This window comes from Ostrea edulis, chromosome 2 (assembly GCF_947568905.1).
Source record: "Ostrea edulis chromosome 2, xbOstEdul1.1, whole genome shotgun sequence".
NCBI classification, from domain to species: domain Eukaryota; kingdom Metazoa; phylum Mollusca; class Bivalvia; order Ostreida; family Ostreidae; genus Ostrea; species Ostrea edulis.
Genome location: NC_079165.1, coordinates 7,755,948 through 7,776,705, shown reverse-complemented (window position 1 = coordinate 7,776,705; position 20,758 = coordinate 7,755,948). Strand labels below are relative to the sequence as shown.

General features: G+C 36.2%; 1 protein-coding gene across 2 annotated transcripts in view; it reads left to right on the top strand.

Annotated features, from left to right (window-relative positions):
* The window catches only part of LOC125679510 (low-density lipoprotein receptor-related protein 6-like), a 49,315-nt gene that overhangs the window by 12,926 nt on the left and 15,631 nt on the right, over positions 1-20,758 (top strand). For both annotated transcript variants that reach the window (XM_048918774.2, XM_048918773.2), the window contains exons 2-11: positions 409-874; positions 6,050-6,311; positions 8,115-8,256; positions 8,693-8,803; positions 10,076-10,324; positions 10,820-10,976; positions 12,230-12,373; positions 17,678-17,786; positions 19,315-19,462; positions 19,864-19,983. In XM_048918774.2, coding sequence (XP_048774731.2) covers positions 409-874; positions 6,050-6,311; positions 8,115-8,256; positions 8,693-8,803; positions 10,076-10,324; positions 10,820-10,976; positions 12,230-12,373; positions 17,678-17,786; positions 19,315-19,462; positions 19,864-19,983 — 1,908 coding nt within the window. The remainder of the gene's footprint in view (positions 1-408; positions 875-6,049; positions 6,312-8,114; positions 8,257-8,692; positions 8,804-10,075; positions 10,325-10,819; positions 10,977-12,229; positions 12,374-17,677; positions 17,787-19,314; positions 19,463-19,863; positions 19,984-20,758) is intronic.

Sequence of the window (20,758 nt, the reverse complement as noted above, 5' to 3'; positions counted from 1 at the left end):
GGTTCCGTGTCGCGGCAGGTGTTGGCACGTTAAAGAACCCTCACTGTTACGACCCTTAGCGCTAAACATAGGTCTAAATTTGTGGTACTTCACCTAAAAGTGGTGACGTCTCACTATGAGTGAACAATTCTCGTCAGGACGTAAAACAAACAAACAAACGCTGGGGTAGGTAAACTGTGTATCAACTAACGCATAGTAAGGCCTTGTCTTTATATACATCACACTAACGGTAATATAGACAGAACAATTCCTAAACTTAGCAACAGATCTGGAATATCTTCAGGGAGATATTGAATGAAGCTGTCTTCAGATACTTATATCTGTTATTGGATCTGTCCCTATACCCCGTCTTCAGGGATATAATGGTGACACTACGCCTAGTTCTAACTTGCTACAAATGTTTTGCAGGTCTAATCGTATCAGATTTGCCGAGTTTCTATGGGCACAATGGAGGGATCACAACTTTCGAAGGTTACGTCAATCAATTTGCTACAAGTGATGAAAAGTCCTACACGGAGCATTCAATAGATTTTGCATACTATGATTTTGAGATCATGAGCATGGAATGGAACGGAAATGACACCCTGTTTTTCATGGAAGGGTTATCTAAATCAATATTTAAAATGGATCATTTCGATATATGGATGAACCATTCCATGTTTCGATATGTAACTCCCGTGCACTCCGGGTTATCGTACACAATATCTAGCAGGATCGCCTATGATCACATGACAGGCAATATGTACTGGACAGATGCTCTGTACAACTGGATAGCTGTACAGCCAGTAAATGCTAATGACAACACCAAGTACAAGGTGATCATCAGTGATCAACTACATTCACCTGGAGCCATATCATTGGATGCCAACAACAGGTAAAATCTTAAATCTCTCTATCTCTATCTATCTTTATCTATATAAAATCCAGTATTCAATATGGAATAATCTACACTAAAAGTAAAATACATATATCACAAAACCCAAGCCAATTGCGTATCTCACTCGCGACTAGTTTCTTTATTTCATCACGGGTACATACTCCTGAAGAAGTAACGTAACTAGTCGAGCATATATATATATATATATATTATATATCCAACGATGACTAAGTACACACTTAGTGCTTTCGCCGTGTAGCTCGGCTCTTCAGAGTGTAACAAGTTTTACAGAAAACTTAAGTCATCGTTGGATATATTTTTCTACTTATTACCTATACCATGGACATTTGTGTGTGTGTGTGTGTGTGTGTAAAACTCTACTGTAGAGCCGATATGACGAAAGTTTTTGATTGTCTTTGTTTAGGATTATTCCCGTCCCTTCCTCGGAATTAAGAGGTTTATAACATGTGGAGAAACAAAACAATGATGAAGCATCACTGTAATTACGCTAAATTAGCTTAAAATAGTCTGGGTGTGTATTAAATAGCTTCATAACAGAATCCCCTTTGTTTTCCCTTTTGTTTCCTGCATTTGACCGATCGAGAAAAGTTTGTATGAAGAAAGATATAAAATCTGTACAACCACTAACTAACTAACTCACTCACTCAATCCTCTTCGTGCCTCCTGACGCATGACGCGATGGCAAGAGATCTCCACCTGACTCAGTCTGCGGCTGCTCTGGAGATTGCGCCAGGTTTTCGCCACAATTTTCTTTCAATTTGGCGGTCCAGTGTAGGGCTGTTCCGGGGAGCGAGCTGAATGGCATGTGATAAGACATTCCCTTGCAATCTCCATTGGCTTGTCTGGATGGTGCACTGCATGGTGAATACTCCAATTCAAATCTTCGGGTCTTTATTGAGATGATTGATTGATTGTCTCTTGTTTAACGTCCCTCTCGAGAATTTTTCACTTATACATGTATGTAGACATCACTAAGACGAGTGAGGGACTTCAAATTTAGGCCTATGCTCGGTGCTTACGGCCATTGGGCAGTGAGGTTTTTTTTTTTAGCGTTCCTCACCTACTGTGACACGGGGCATCCGTTTATAAGGTCATCTCCGAGGACCCGTGACATTCACACCTGATGCCGAGCGTTTAGCGATGGAACTGTCACTACCTGTTTTAACGACTTACGTCTTTTGTGGCCGGGATTCGAACCACGACCTTTTGCATGCGGGGAAAACGCTCTACCTCTAGACCACCGCGGTGGTCTCATTGAGATGATGTTCGAGGACACGTCGCAGGCACTTGTTTTGGAACACTTCCAGCTTTTTCTTAGTGGTGACATTGGTCTTTCAGTACTCTAATCCATACAGTAGAACTTTGATGACATTGCTCTTGCAAAGTCAAATCTTCGTTTGGTTGCTGAGGGCGGTGGATTTCCAGATGGACCTGCATATTACGAAGGTTTGGTTAGCTTTGCTGATCCTGGCGTTAATCTCCTGGTGGCAGTCGCCGTCTATGGTCATGTTGTTGCCCAGGTATACAAATTTTCGAACATCGTCAAGTGGTTTGCCGTTAGCAGTTATTGGGTTGTTATTTGTAGCATTTCTTTATCATAACTTGCATCTGTATTTCGTTGAACTTTAGTCCAGTGGTGCTGACTGTCTCTCTGCATCTTTCCGTCTTCTGTTGGCGCCTTGGTGCTTGTGTGATAGCAATCCCAGGTCATTCGCGTAGTCAATGTCCTCAAAGACTGATGTCAACATCCACCGGATTCCTTGTTGCTTTTCCCGGGTGATGCTTTGTATCAGTCAGTCGATGACCAGGGAGAAGAGGATCGGTGACAGTATGCAATGTTTCACTCCGGTGTCCACCGTGAATGGTTCTGTCAGCTGAATGTTGTGGATGATGTGACACTCAAAGGTCTTGTACAGGAACTGGATGACGTTGCCGGGTTTCTGGGGAATGCCATAGTGTCACAGGATCTTCCAAAATGAAGCACGGTGCAAATTGGCAAAGGCTTTCTCATCGAAGCCTATGAAAATCACGTACAATTATTTGTTCCATTTATAGGACTGCTCGAAGATTTGACGTAAGACGTGATCAAAGCATCATCTCCCCTCTCTAAAATCTATCTGCTCTTGTCGAAGCTAGGCATCCATCGCTTTCTTGATACGCTGCAGTAAGATGCGGCTGAATACTTTGTTGGCGAGTAGCAATAGGGTGATGTCTCAGACTAATAGTAGGATGATGTCCCAGATTTTGCTGTTCAGTGACATTAGGGTGATGTCTCAGACCGAAAGTAGGGTGATGTCTTAGACTTTGCTGGTGAGTGACAGTAGGTTGATGTCTCAGACTTTGCTGGTGGATGACAGTAGGTTGATGTCTCAGTCTTTGCTGGTCAGTAACAACAGAGTTATGCCTCAGATTTTGCTGGTCAGTGACAATAGTGATGCCTCAGATTTTGCTGGTCAGTGACAGCAGGGCGATGTCTCACAGGTTGTTGCATTCTCTTGGTCTCCTTACTTCGGTAGTTTGATGATGATATTAGTTCCGCAGTCATCTGGGATTGTCTCTTGATTCCATATATTCTGCAGGATACTTTGGAGGGAACGAGATGCCTCCTGTTCTTCTGTCTTCAGCATCTCGGGGCATACGACGTATTTTCCTAGAGCTTTGCCATTCGTTAGCTTGCGAATAGCTTCCTTGACCTCATTTAATGCGATGTTTCCTCTATTGAACCCTGGTCCTCCTCTGCCATAAGAATGCCGGTTAGTGCTGGTGGATCAGGGCGGTTTAGTATCCTTTGAAATTGCTCTTTCCACCTCTCAAGCTTGGCACCTTGTCTGTAATTTGTACTCCGACCTCTGCCTTAACTGGTATATAACTTTAATCTGACCTCGATCTCCCGCAGCTTCCTAGTGATCATATACACTGTCTTTATGTCCTTCGTCTTTGCTGCTGTCTCGGCATGTTCAACAAGCCTCTCTGCGTAGAAACATTTGTCTTTCCTCGCTGACAACCAGGGATGTGGTCAGTTACATTAAAATGTAATTAAATACCTTCAATTACATCGATAATTTTGTCAATTACTTGCAATTACAATTATATTGATTTTAACCAATGTAATTAATTACTCCCAATTACTTTGAAGAATGCAATTAAATACATTTCAATTACTGAATTTATTTTTTAAAAATTAGAAATTCATTTCAAAATTAAGGATTATCTCCCTCATGCATAGTTCTCTTATCCTTAGACGAATTTGACTCCACTTTTTGGCACTCTGTTTTTTCCTAAAATAGCTCTAGCAAGTTTATTGTTTTTTCGGATTTCAAACATTTCAGTTGAGCATCACTGAAGACATTATTAGTAGACATGCGCATCTGGTGCATCAAAATTGGTACCATATAAGTTTTACATTTTACAACATGATAGATTTGACCGCGAAGCCTGCTTTGATTCATTTTCAAGCTTTTTGAGGAGGTTTGCTAAAAATCTGGCTTTGAAATTTCCAGATGCATTTTCTGGAACATGAGATTTGTCTAGCTGCACTTATTCAGATGTTTTCAAAAAGGGCTATATTACTGCAGCTAGAAATTCGTCCAGTACATTTTAAGTCATGCATGAAGTGAACTCTTACTCGGGTGTATTTTATACCTGTGCTTTTGTTCTCAGGTATGAGAGGGGTTCACACCTGTACAAAATGATAACTTCACCAATAGCCCTGGGCACTGTGGTCATGTTGCTCAAAGTACATACACCCCATAACAAACAATGAAACAGTCTTATACAGCATTATTATCAGACACTTTCATGCTATCATTTTTAAAATGTTAAATTTGAATGAAGAATGTAATTGAAAAGTAATTGAAATGTAATTGAAAATACTTGACTTTTCTTGGAATGTATGGTAATACATTCACTTACTTGTAATTGAAATCAAAGCCAATTACAAATACATCCAATTACTTTTTAAAAACGTATTTAAATACAGCTAATTACAATTACATTTTTCAATTACCCCATCCCTTTTGACAATTTCACCTTTGTCTCTCTCTCTCTCTCTCTCTCTCTCTCTCTCTCTCTCTCTCTCTCTCTCTCTCTCTCTCTCTCTCTCTCATTTTCTCTCTGTGCTGCTATCGTTTCCTTCACTTCTTTGTCTTTCTCTCTGTGCTGCTATTCTTTCCTTCACTTCTTTGTCTTTCTCTTTGTGCTGCTATTCTTTCTTTCACTTCTTTGTCTTTCTCTCTGTGCTGCTATTCTTTCCTTCACTTCTTTGTCTTTCTCTTTGTGCTGCTATTCTTTCTTTCACTTCTTTGTCTTTCTCTCTGTGCTGCTATTCTTTCTTTCACTTCTTTGACTTTCTTTCTGTGTCGGGTTGCTATTCTTTCTTTTAGTCTAGCTGACTAAGTATCTAGCAGTCTCCTCTTGATCTGTTACCTATCCTCAATGGTCTTCCATGTGTTGGCAGTTATCTACTCAGATTTCACACTTTTCCTATAACCTATTGTCTGGTTTGCAGTTTCGGTTATAGCTTTGTTAAAACTCTCTATGGTCAGTGCTGTTTCATCTTGGAGGACGATGAAGCAATTGTTTTGAGTGACGAAGAATTCTTTTCTTCTTGTTGGATCCTCCAGCTTCGTAAAGTTCTTTCTGTCCCCAACTTTGAGTCAACTTCTTAAATAGCAGTTCACGGTCAATTCCAACACATGCGTGTCGTATCTCACATACATCTTGTATTTTCAGCAAATAATTATGTGATCAATTTGGCTTCATCTTTCCGTCAGGGGATGTCCATGTCAGCATATCAATATATTTTGCTTATTTTCTCTTTCAGACAATTCAGAAGTAAAATAAAAACCAACCCCAGAATCGTATTGCCATTTCTCTCTAGAATCTTATTTTCGTTCAATATGAACTATTTACAGAATAGCATTACTGTGCTACAACACTAGAATTTTAGTGTCCACTTAATTTGAAACTTTGGTAAAAGTGAACTACGCATTGTCTGGCGCTGAAATGCATTTTATGCCAAAAATTACATTTACTATTTATTTGCTCGGTGATGAGAGTGATTGGGTGCAAAAGTCCCATCAAATATAATCAACTGAAATCTCTGGTCTTTTGAAAAAAGAATTCAAACTTTGACTATTTCATTATTTTCAGGCTTTTGTTTTGGTCAAACCACGGAATTTCCACCTTCATCGAGAGGTCGGACCTGAACGGAAATGACAGAAGAATAATAGTTCAGAATTTACTGTGGGTGCCCGACATAAAATGTGATCCCGATCCAACGAAAAAAACGATCTATTGGGCAGACAATCTCAGAAACACTTTGGAAAGCAGTGACTACATGGGTGGAAACCGGAAAGTGATTTATCGTTCTTCGAATATTCAACTGTTCGTCACCAACATTGCCGTATACAGGGTGAGAGTTACTATGGTGATACACCTGTACTGTACATAGGCTATTAGTTCTGTGGCATTATGTTACAAAGCGAATACCAAGTATTCGGAAATGTATTTTGACACATTTACATCAAACAAACACCGTCACGTGCCTTTTGGCCAGTGAAGTACATCTGCATTTAAGTTGACGGGCATGACAACATATATCAAAAATAGATCACCATAAAAAGTCAGCACACCTGAATATAGCATTCGATTTCTTAAAGAGGTTGCACAAGATATTTTCGCAAATTAAACAGTTATACATAACAAAATCCCAAATGTGAGGAGAATTTGATTCCCTTTATCATTTTAGATTGGTGATTCTTATCTAACAATTTCTTCCTACCACGAAAATAACGAAATCAAACCATATTGTAAAATGTATGCTTCAACTTATATTGGCGCATCCACCGTGGACCATCGTGACCATGGTGAAAATATTCAGTAATGCACGGGTTCCAGATTGTTGAAGCGATCGGTTTATCTATTTTTCTCAAAACCAACATAAATGAAAGTTTTCTTTGTCTAAAACATATCGCACGGAAGGGACAGACGTAAAAGAAACAGAATATGTCCCATACTTTGAATGAAAGTGGTTACTTTTTCTCAAACACTTGTGTTTAATATCGAGTACCTCAGACAATTCGCATGGATGTTTGCTTCATGAGCTGAAGTCAAGGTTTGAAATAATTTGAAAAAGAATCATGATAATGTGCTACAAGAATATAAAAAGACATTCAATTTCTTACTAAATTGGGGTTCATAATAGTCTTTATTTGAACGAAATGCTTGAAAATGAAAATAATGCAGGGTGAAAAGATGGAAGATGTAGCGTTACCAAGGTGAAAAGATATCAAAGATTCATATATTGATTACTATCATCAAGTAAATTCACAATTTTAAGTTTTTCCGTCACATATATTCTGATTTATGGAATGAATCTATTTTTTTTTCGTAGCGTGGTACAGAATTTTCCCTTCTATTATAAATTATAAATAACTGCTACAAATAAGATGCATTGTGGTACTTGTATGATAATTATGCAAGTGCAAGTACATCTTTTAAAGGATGTCAAGGTGCGATATTATTTTCTTTAATCTTAGCCACATTTTAAATCGGACATGCAATAACCTCTAGTATATATATATATATATATATATATATATATATATATATATATATATATATATATCTATTCCCTCCTCGCAAAGACTATCATTATATATAAATTATATATATATATATATATATATATATATATATATATATATATATATATATATACAATGTATATATAAAACTTACAACACCCGATACATAGAAGTGGCGGATCTACATGGTGGATACAAGATCAGATAAAAATAAATTATGTGAAGCACCCATAAGACAATGACGCAAACAACATTACGTGAAAGAATCCACAACAATACAATAATGGTATGATTTGAAAATCTTAAATCTTTCACGTAATTTTGTCTTCCATAACAATAATGCATTCAAGTCCGTTGTTGGTTGACTGGCTTAAAAATAGCATGCATGTAATTTAGCATACAACTTATCGTATAGGGCTCACGGCGGGTGTGATCGATCAGCAGGGATGCTCTCTTCTTCTGGGCACCTGCCCCTCTTTAAATAGTGTTTCTTGGGGGTCCGTGTTGACCTGGTCCTTCAATATACAGGTGTAGATATAGTAATTGCTCCCATTAACAGAAAATTAATACCAAAACTGTTACTTACACATTTTCCAAGTACCACTGTAGTTGTATCTTTCAATTTGCAGAATGTCATTTGCGGCGTGGAGAATGATGACAGTTTTGCATTCTGCGTTGACCGTGACAGTGGTAGGATGACTTGGCAGAAGGATTTTTACTATGATCCCTGGGGAATGACTGTTTTGATGGACAAGATCACGACCAATACGAGTAAGACCCTCTAATCCTGTACATACGTTTAGTTTGCATAATGGTTTCTATCAGTATCTTGTAGACAAAATTCTAACCAAGTTTATAATGTCTCATGTTTTGATATTACAACGATTGAAAAGTGCATGAGTGATGAAAGCCCATTCACTTGTGTTGCTACTCTAAAAAGTCGAAACATTTTATTCAGGACTTGGGAATTTTGTAAAAAAAAAAAAAAAAAAAAAAAAAAAAAAAATACACACTTTTGAATCGTAGACTTTTCATACTGAGAATTTGCAAACACTAAGACAATTAACATGTTCTAGTTTTCCCATTGCCTTCCTTTGAACGTCATATTTCATTTCCTTTGGGTTGTATTTTTAGCTTCTTATGGAGTTAATGAAGACGGGGAGAAATTATAAGCGCTCCCAAACACATTATTTTCTATTTATTGCAGATCCTTGTAAAGATAAAGGTTGCGAGCACATCTGTATAAATTCTGCGAGTGGTGCAGTTTGCCACTGCAAAGAAGGATACGATCTCAATGCGGATAGCACAACTTGCAGTGGTATTGTATCGTGTTTGAAATAATCTATAGAAAGAACAGGAATTATCTAGATTTGTGTAAAGAAAGAGAGGAAATATTGACAAATTTCAAATGAAATAAATGCACCCTCCTCCCAAAAAAATCAAAGTACTGAAAGTACTGATGGGAGTTGAACATGCAGTACGCAATGTAAATTACTGCTTCTATGTATAAATGTTTTCATGCGATAAACATTTTTTTTCTATCTTTAACATCGATACTTCAGTTTCTGTCAAATTTCCAAAATTTTATGCTGACGAAAATCAAGATCATAGGATACCCAAAATTTTGGACGCGTCAAATGAATAGAATGTTGCCGTGTTTACACGGTTTTTTTTATTGTTTGTTCAATCAACAATGTAAATACATGAAATGCTCCGATGAAAGGATGTTTTTGAAGGATTTCAATTTTTGGGTGATGTTTTCCCATTCGATTTTCAAGTACATATTTGTGATTAATGCAAAAAGGTGGCTTCATAGGAAAATGTTGTGATATTGGCAATATTAAAACATTTACCTTTCTATTACAATATTTTTCTAAGTATCCTACGCCCTTAATGAGACCACTATATATATACCAGATGAAATTTGGCGGAATCCTGAAATCCCGTGCTATTCATAAGTGTTTGTTTCATAAACGTGCCACACCATTATAACAAAGTGGGTTTTTGCGAACATTTTGAAATTAACATATAAATTTCAGAAACATGGGTATCAATATTTTGTACAATCTCCCTAATAATCGAAAACTATCTCTCGATACAGAAAACTAACGGACAGGACAGTGGTTTTCATCCCAATTTCTTTTCCTCGACAGTTACACTACTGTAGCTATCGATTGTAATGATTGTCTTGTTTATTTAAATAATAAATTTCTTCTTTTTTAAATACATGAGGACATGAACTACGATGACGTACGCTAACATCCTCCATGATGCACGTTAGCGCTTCATGAAAACTATGCCGGCGTGAAGTGTTGCTGTTCATACCCTCATGCATTTTTCAAAAATCAAATTTGCTTGTTGTATTTACATTTTACTTTCATTTCTGTCGGGATTCCTAGTCGTTAAGATATTGTTACTACACTTATCAAGATTCTTACGCACGTCGTGCACTTTCATGAAGAAATGGCTATCATTTCAATTGGTAAAGATGACGTAGGAAATGTGAATACAAAAACATGTATATCAGGTATAATTTCATTTTAAAGATAACATCATGTAAAAATATATATATATATTGTTGAAATTGTAGCGAAGCATTCCGTCCACGGTAAAGGGTTGATAATTTCAAGCAACAACTCGCTCTACTCTGTCGACATCCGGTTGGCGTCATCATTGCCTGTAAATGCCACCCGCTTCTTAACTTGGGATTCACCTATAACGCATATCGCGGTGGCAGCGAATAAGTCAAAAGTCATATTTGCTGCTCAAGACGAAATTGTGATGTATGATTTAGTAACCGGAAAGAACACTTCATTAGTTTCCACTGGGAAGGTGTCGGGTAGGTACCCAAAACAATGAGAATTATTAAATATAAAAGCGAGATCTCATTTCAATTTTTGTACATTATTTATTCATTCATTTTTTTTTTTTTTGGCTAAAGAAAGACCCAAATACAATGTCTGCTCAGGGATCAATCATAAAGCATGTATATTTCAAAAACTGAGATTATTTAGCATAGTTAGCGTTTATTGTGAAAGACACGCAAAATACACATTAATAACAAGATGCAATTGATTATTACAAATGTATCAATTAAATAAAAGTGACGAAAAGAAATTGTATCTATAATCATATACAGTGTATTTGATTTCTCGGCCATCTCTGGATGGAGTTCAAAACATACGTATAAACATGTACATGTGCATTAAGAACTGTGGTCAAATGTTCGATTGAATCGGTTACTGTAATATACTTGATTATCATTTCAATACATGTAAATCAACGGAATACTTAGTGTATATCTAACAAGTTTTAAAATGTTTAATCTGTGCAGGACTGGTGTACTCGTGGATTGGTGACGACATATTCTGGTCCGAGTCAGACACGGGGACAATTAAACTGATGTCACTAGATAGTGATACTAAAACGGATTTCACAGTTTTCAGCGGACTGAAATCTCCTCGAGATTTAGCCATAGATCCGCACAATGAGTAAGTATGGCGCCACATGTTAAAAACTGCCATCTTTATCTTCGTTATGATATAGCCGCTAAGCCAATTTCATGTTACGAAATCATAATACCATATAAAAACCCTCAATATTTTCTGCAGTACCATCTTAATTACCATATCAGATTTTTCACGGATGAGTTGAACTTCAGGCATGTTGTAGATAATTATACATCGACACTGGGAAAATTACTTTTCCAATATATAAAGGCCATGTATTACGTTCATTTCATACCACAGATTCACTCTCAATCAATGATGCACCACCACTGGTCGACTGATATCGGATACCGTTGTATATTTCATATAAATGTCCAAAATATATGGCGAATATAATTTAGAGAATGCTGTTTAAGTTGCAGTGTAGAGCTTTATCATATGATTGAATGATTCCGTGCTTTATCATTAAGACCTAACAATCTTGGAAAATTTGGATTTTATGTTCGCTTGCACGTGTTATCGGGGCGACTATAACATTTGACTTCTCTAACATCGGGATTTTCAAAATTGATATCATTGATTAATATTATATATATTTTGGTCACTCAATGAAAACTCGTGTCTCTACTAATTTTCTATTACCTTGCACTATAATTGTAAAGAAAGGCTCCATCACGAACTGAAATATCAATTGTTGAATTATAGTTAGGCCAATTCAACTTAATTGATAGATTATCATCCCCACCCGCCTATCAAAAATCGGTCCGCCCCGAATTTTTTTATTTTGCAAAACTTGCGATTGCTGGAAAATTTTCATGCCCGACTCCGGTATTTACTTTCGACCAGATCGTTCTTATAATCTAACTGTATACAAAAATGCAGAATAGGTCTTGTTTTGTACGTTCTATAAGCCAGTTTTAAACTTTTGAATTATTCAGTCATGTGACAAAACAATTATTGACATTTTCTCGGTCAGTGCGATATTTTAGTTACCCACGAGTTACACTATTCACAATCCTACAGGCTAGGTGGATATTGTACTTTTCAGTTTTCACGTGTTGACAATCTATACTACACAACAGTTTAAGACGCAATACATCTATTTTTTTTAAATCGCTAAATGTTACCTTAACATCTGCCTGTTCATATATCATATATGTACTTTTTGTAAACAAACAAGGATTTTCAGCGTTCTAGAATAAGCTTCTTTCTTCTTCTTCTTCTTCTTCCTCTTCGGTATCTACGCATCCCTATTCCAATGTTCTAGAACAATATTCTCTTTTTTCTTTCTTCAGTAAACTGTACTGGATATCTACGCTGTCCGATTCCAATGCTTTTCAAATCGAATCTGGAAGTTTTATGGGGACAGGCAAAAGTACGAAACAGTCTCACCTTTACACCAATCCATCTGGTCTGTTTTATGATGTTGGCCATACTGCGTAAGTACTATTAATTGACCTGTGAACAAATGGTGGCAGTATTTACTTGATGGTAAAGTTAATACATGTAACTGTCGGATCAAATGTATGTTTGTCCGTCTGTCACAATCTTTTATTCCATTTCAGTTAACATATATATCACCATTGGAACGCTTTGGTGTGCTAACCTAAAATTCCATTATATAAAACATTCTTACTTTACTCGTCTGCAATTCTTCCGCTTGAATTTAAGTAATTCTTGCAATATGAAATGCATAATTTGTTGTTAGGCCGTTTTTGGCACACTGATTTTGACTACGGATTACTCCGTTTACTATATAATATGAAATCGTTCCATATGAATACCATAAACCATACAGTTAGAAATATCAACAATTCTTTGTTTGTCTTCATATTATGCTAAAACTTTTAGTTCGTTTTCGGTATAGCTTTTAACGCTTTTACAATCCAACTCAACAATTTCATAATAATAATAATAATGATAATGATTGGTTTTATATAGCGCCTTATCCAGCGTATGCTGCTCAAAGCGCTTTACAATTATCAATGTACATACCCGGTGCTTATCATTCATTAGCATGACAAAGATTTGAAATCCATTTCGTCATACAGACATTTGAACCTGAGTTTTGCAGTGTTATAAAGTATTTTGGAAGTGTATTTTCAATTTCTACATTGAAGGAAAAACAAAGATCATAGTGCTTGTTATTGAAATACAGTGCTTAAAACTTGACCTTTTTGCACTTAAATTCTACAATCGATTGATGTCAACACAACATAAACAACACATACAAATTAATACTTATGAACGATTAAGATATGAAGACGTTTAATTCTAGTAGATTTTAGCGTGTTAATGTTGCAATATTATACAAATTTTGATTTATATGCGAAAATCTTGTATTTATATGCGAAAATATAGATTTAAATTCGGCAATCTTGTTATTCATATGCAAAAATATTGATTTATATTCGATTATCTCGTTATTCATATCCGAAAATTGATGTCTGACGTATTTCATGCCGATTGTTAGGCCGTTCTTGGTACACTGATTTTGACTACGGATAACTCCGTTTACCTGATCTAGATATAGGGCTCACGGCGGGTGTGACCGGTTGAAAGGGTATGCTTATGTAGCGTGTAACCCTATCATATAATTACTATACGCAGAGGCGGCTGAATCTCCTCAGTTAACTTAACATTCTGAGGTCCTGGCACTTTCAAAATATACAAATATAATATTACGTAAAATATGGAGATAAGTGTAGAGACTACTTATCTTTAATCAATTATGTACAATTAAAGGACACAGCTCATGTTTTCAAGGTATACAATATTACATGCATTTTGTCTTCTTTATGCTTATAGTAATTAATTCTAATAGTTCGTTCGCCGAAATTTTGCGATATTTAACCACAATACAGACTTAAATCCAAGCCCCGATTTCAAAAAGTCAAGTTAATTAGGTAGGTAGTCACGTGGTACAGTGACGTCACATGCGCCCTTCGGATTGTGAAAATACTGCGAGATATTATTAAAAACTCAACTTTTAGGGGCCTAATTAATTTACCATGGGCAACATTTAAATCGATGTTGATAAATTGTCCGAGTTTTATATGTGTTCGCCACCAGTGCACACATATAACGATGTAAATACCCAAATATAGCGAGTAAAGCGTGTATGAAATCGGCAAAATTGTGAGTAAATAATGTTTATATGGGTCGCTGTCTACAAACTGTTTGGTAATGTTATTCCTTTATACATCTGTAATTGGCACTGTTTTTCTACAATAAACAGTGCAATTATTATTTATTTTTGGATTAGACAAATTATGATACGTTAAATTGTTGACAACTATAGGCCCTATGCCAAGCTATTGTCACGCGTGCATTTCGGAAAGAAAGAAAAAGACAATCAATAAAAATATTCAAATTTAAAGTGGTAATCACATTATCTTATTTTGATAAAGCAATCTTATTACTATTTTTGAATTGTGATCTGCACGTCTTTAGGAAGTACGAAGTGGGAGCACGGCGTTATTATGGGCCGGCACGAGCAGGCCCATTCTATGAAATAAGAATTTGAGAAGTGTATGAGTTTCTGCGGGATGAGTGTGTATTTTTTTTTTAAGTTGGATTACTGATTATCATGATACGTTTTCATTTTGTATGTAAAGTAATTCGGTGGTGTTTTTTAAACATTTGTTTTTGTTTTGTTTTTTTGTTTTTGTTGGGTTTTTTTGTGTAACACACAGGTCACGTGCGCTTATCTGCTGACCTATTTATAGAGGTGGCGTCATTTTTGTTTTGTTTTGAAAAATGCATAATTCCAAGGGTGCTAAAGAATGTTTTGATTATTGCATTATACTATTTTGTTAAATATTGTCACAGGTTGTGCCAATAAAATTTTCAATCTTGAATAAATCTGATTTATTTCATAGCGAAAGGTTATGATATTTGGATAACCCAAATTAAATGTCACAGTTTTAATATGGAAAGTGTGAAATTAAATTAATGCAGTATTCATGCAACAGTCATTGGTTGAATTATTTTGCACATTAGAAAATGTTTGCTTAATATATTCAAGTGATAAAAGCTCAATATTTTCCAATAATGAACATTGTAAATATTCATCAAACTTATAACATCCAAGGAGCAGAATAACCCATATCTATTATTTTTAGGTCATTCAGATGAGGCTTGTAAGCCATGGTCCTGTGTCACGATAGGCGTTAGCACGATAAAGAACCCTCACTGCTCAATTCGCCCGAAGGTGACGTCTCTATAAGAGTGAAAAATTCGAGAATGAGACGTAAAGCAGCATATAAACACATTATTCTGAGGTCACAATGGTTTAAGGTTAAGGTTCAGACTGCTCTTTAAAAAAGTCCACTGGAGAACCTTTGCCTACTGGACATACACGTAGTTCACAGATCTTTAAGGAGTAACAGATTACTGTTCATTTTGTATGTTAATGGGTCGAATTTGGACACTTGTCCAATCAATATGTTTACGAGACAGTTTTAGTTTATGGAAACAATGATACTCTCTTGGAAATTTGTTCGGCCCATAACTTTGGTGCGTGCACCAATGTTTCTTGTAGCCTACTGACGCACTCAAGATGCTACGAGTTCAATAAAGAAATAATTTTATAATTCAATTTAAAGTTAGGAAATACAATATTCTATTATTTGTATAATTAAAAGTTCAATTATTTTGTATCTTTATTTTTTGTTGTTGTAAATCTACCAGTTGGTAGAAGTTACATTGTATCGTCGATATATGTTGTTACAAGGTGAAGGTCAGTTTATCCGCGTGTGTATTGAATTTGAAGAGCAAAACAGAATGTATGTTATAGGCCTACCAGTGCTTATAGCTTCGATATATCCATTTTCTCGCAGTTTATCAGGGTCTCTGTCCAAGCGATGTTTGAAAAGGTGACTGGGTGTGTTTTTTAAGGTAAAGTTCTTGCTCCAACAAAAAAATTATCCACGTCTTTTTTCTCGTACCTTCCTTCGAAAAATTGAAAAATACTCAGTCTAAATCCTTTCTACCGACAACTAGTACACCCGAGCACGGCACAAAACATCTTAATGCATTATTATTTACAAGCCGTTAACGTGACAATTGGTTTTTTGTCGATTAAATCTAATCTGTTTATGAAATGGCTAATAGATGTTTTCAAACCCGAGGGCGCATATGACGTCACACAAAATGGCGCGTAAACTAGAGAAAGAAAATATGCATATCGCAAGATTTGAATTTCATCGCTTTCAAACTCGAAAACTACGCAAAATATTTCATTGAAAACACATTTAAAGTAGTTTTAGGCATAAAAAGAGTTAATTTTGCTGAAAAAATGAAAAAGTTTAGAAACATGCGTTGTGTCCTTTAAGTTTGGCTCTTCAGCGATCGGCTCCTACAGCTCAATCGGACTCCTGGCTCTTGGAAGTTCTCTGTTTCGGATACCGGCTCTTACAGCTCGAATCCTTTTGCCTCAAAGTATGCCAAGATTTATTAAATATACATCAAGATCTATTGAATATACATCAAGATTTATCGAATATAAATTTAGATAAGTGGAATATAAATCAAGATTCTCTCATATAGATAACAAGATTATGTAATATAAATCATGATTTTCGTAGATCTATATATACTGTAGATAACAAGATTATCGAATATAAACCAAGACTTTCGCATAATCTAGATTTGTATATTGCAACGTTTTACACGCCATAGTAGATCGGGAATAAATGATGACAATTCGCACGTAAAACTTAGGAATTTTCATACATCTTTTCTGTACAAATATTTTCGGTAAAGCAATATGGACTTTTAAGAATCTGTGTTCTCTGTGGCCCTCGATAGAAAATGTCCAAATAGGGAGAGAGCTAAAATAGGCGCTATGCCTGCTGCCCGATCCTGTTGACTTTGTGAATAAAATATAGTTTTTTAAAAAAAATGTCCAAATATTATGGCATTCTGGTAAATGTGATGAGTTGTGGGTATCATAGAGTTACTTCCCTTAAACTGATCAAAATGACGTCATGCTCCGGGCAAACTTTCCCTGCATTGTACACAGACGAAATAGAAAGATAATCTATTTCTAGATGTTGATCGATGAGGTTTGGACAAATGTAGTCAATAAGACATGTAACATTCTACGTTGAATCTCGTCTCCTGTTAAAGACAAATATCTTAATATGAATCACGTTTTCAAAGCATATTTGATTAAATGTGTTCTACTACCGTACTTATTTTAAAACATAGGATTATGAAGTACTGAAGGTTACCTTAAAGTCCAACTTTTTGCTCCTCCACTAAACTGTTTACATATTTTATTTCAATACAATCATTACTTACCGAGTTTTTCCTACAAACTCTCAGTTCAGTTCAGTTTATTTCTCTCAAACCATGGAATGGTACATGAACCATGTTTAGATATATACAGTAACAGGGTCAAACAGACAAAAATTAGGGGAACAGACAATGTTATTGATTTACAAAATAAACATACACAGTTTTGTTAGAGATACAGAATCTTTAGAAGACGTGAGTTTTTAGTGTTTGGGGCAGAACAATATTCTATGCAGAATATAATGAAATTCATCTCCAATTTGGTTACATTTGCATAATCTACAAAGCAGGGATGAAACATTGCCTACAATGCTTTTCAATTTCTTAAAATGTAATAATGTTTCATTAAAAATACAAGCATCTATTGGAGAAAGCCCCTACCTGTTGAAGACGACAAGTATTCATGAATAAGTAAATATTATTTCATTGTCTTTCATTCACAGACTGTTCTGGATAAGCGGAGGATCACTAACGTACTACGATGAAAGTAATAAATTTCATTTAAGAACCGCTCATCTCATGCAGACCGACACCAAGCTCCTAATTTACAAGGTAGGTGAAAACAAACTCCGATTATATATGTATGCATTCTTTGACAGGTAGATTTCCCGGGTTTGTTTTTTGGTTGCATCTCAGGGGATGATTTGAAGATCTCTGTTCATTGACAGTTGGAAAATTATATCCTGGGACATCTCGCTGTAATCGCAATGTCACTTTTCATTAATAAAATCGTAAGAATAAAACTTTTCCAACTCTCTGAAAAACTTGCCAATTTTAACCGCCATGCAACAAAGACATTCTTGGTATCAAAGATAGACCCTCTTCAGCGATAAAAGACACGTGCTACAAACAAATCAAACTTCTCTGTTTTAGATATTTCTGTAAACGATGTAAATATATAAGCAAAACATGTAAAAATAGTAACATTACAAACTGAATTAAATCAAGTTGATCAAATTATTAGTGTTTACTGGGTAGCTGTTTTCAGAGCTTTCCCGTATAGAGACACTCTGTAATCGCTTGACCTCTTGACACGTTGATTAAAAACATTGTATATTGTGCACCATGTTCGTAAATAAGTATCAATTAAATACTTTACAGAGAGGAAACATTGAAACATGTGCAACAAAACCCCAGCCTGGATTATAACTCGCTCCACTATGTGTCCTATGCCAGGTTTATCTGACAGTTTCCGGTTTTTATACGCCCGTCTTAAGACGGGACGTATTATGGTATGGCGTTCATGTCCGTCCGTCTGTCTGTCTGTCCGTCCGTCTGTCCGTCCGTCTGTCCGTCCGTCTGTTAGCTTTTTCGTGTCCGACCCGTAACTTAAATACTACAAGGCCTAGAATCATCAAACTTTGTCTGTAGGTACATCTTGGGTAGAAGGTGTGTCACACATTAAAACCAGGTCACTGTGACTTTTCATTAAGAAGATATGGCCATATATGGCAAAAACTTATCCGGCTCATAACTTGAAAACTATTAGACCTAGAATCACCAAAATTGGTCAACTAATGCATCTTAGGTAGAAGGTGTGTCGCATCCTACTTTAAGGTCACTGTGACATTTAATTGAGTTGATATAAAAAAAATGTTTTAATGGGTACAATCTATACTGTTAACAATATGTGACGGGCGTATCATGTGCCGTGGCGGTGCACTTTATTGTCATTTTGTTTCCATGGTTACTCCCTTAGATAAGACATCTTCCCATTAAGTTTTACATATCAGATACCGTTTGTGATATGACATCATTTTTGTTATGTTCTTGCAAAAAGTCACAACAATGATTCCATATACCCTTTCTTCAAAAACTATTTTCCAAAGATGTTGGTCCATTGTGACGAAGAATGCAGCAACTAAGGCGTGTTTGGATAGTCTCGTGTCTGACGCTCAGTTGAAGGCTTTTGATTGTAAACACGTGATTTTGATTTGCCTTTACATGTACATGTAATTTGCAACAAGGAAACATGTGTCTCCGTGCAAAAAATGAACGTTCAAATTTTCTCCGCCGAAAAATGGTTGAAATGTTGCCAAAATGTCTTCCATCTACATGAACAAAATATGTCTATTTTTAGGATTATTCCATTAGCACTACCGGAGATAATGCATTGCGGGTGTTTAATTTATTCAACGAAAAGGACACGCATACTGTACGCATGTCTGATGTTGTAGAAGTAAACGCGTTTGCCATAATGGACCCGTCTCTGCAACAAAAGGAAACAAGTAAGGTTTTGTTTGAATCTATCTTTATTACCAAGTTAATTTTAGTCTGATTATTCAATTCTGTTAAGTTTACTATACATGAGATTTAGGAAATTGTTAAAAACTATTCGCATGTTTAACAAAATGATATTTTAAGACTTTTTATGTTTTAATGATATTTTTAAGACCATGTCGCATGTATCTACCCATGTCGCATGTATCTACCCATGTTGTGTGTAACTTCTCGTGTTGCACGGTATCTACCCGTGTTACAGGAATATCTAAATATATATATATATGTATTAAACCCAGCTTTTTGATATGGAATACATTTCCACATCCCTTTCAAGAGTCTTGTCAATGTTTTTATTAATTTATTTATCTTCAAATAGTACCTATATATTCATTGTATGACTTTTCAGACAAATGCGACGAGAACAATGGCGGTTGTGAACACATCTGCGTGCCCGATGGTTCTAAAGGAGTTTGTCAGTGTGGGTTTGGATATGTTCTGGAAAGTGATGGTCAAAACTGCAAAACTAGTAGGTGTTATTGAAAGAAATCTTTCGAATGTAGAGGTCATGAGATGGCAGTTACTTTCTCATTGTCGGATCCCAAGGGTTTTCTCTCCGTTACACAAACGCAGATAACCGTTACACTAGCGGAGAGAACCGTTACACTAACGCAGAGAACCGTTACACTAACATAGATAACTGTTACTCTGCACGGAGAGAACCGTTACACTAATGCCGAAAACCGTAACACTAACGCAGAAAACCGTTACACTAACACAGAAAACCGTTACACTAACACAGAAAACCGTTACACTAACGCAGAAAACCGTTACACTAACACAGAAAACAGTTACACTAACGCAGAAAACCGTTGCACTAGCAGAGAGAACCGTAACACTAACGCAGAGAACCGTTACACTAACGCAGATAACCGTTACGCTAGCGGAGAAAACCGTTACACTGCACGGAGAGAACCATTGCTTTAATGCAGAGAACCGGTACACTAACGCAAAGAACCGTTCCATTAACGCAGAAAACCGTTACACTAACGCAGATAACCATTACATTAGCGGAGAGAACCATTACACTGCACGGAGAGAACCATTGCTTTAATGCAGAGAACCGTTACACTAACGCAGAGAATCGTTACACTAACGCAGAGAACCGTTAAACTAGCGGGGAGAACCGTAACTTTAACACAGAAAACCGTTACACTAGCGGAGAGAACCGTTACACTAACACAGAAAACCGTTACACTAAAGGAGAGAACCGTTACACTAATGCAGAGAACCGTTACACTAAC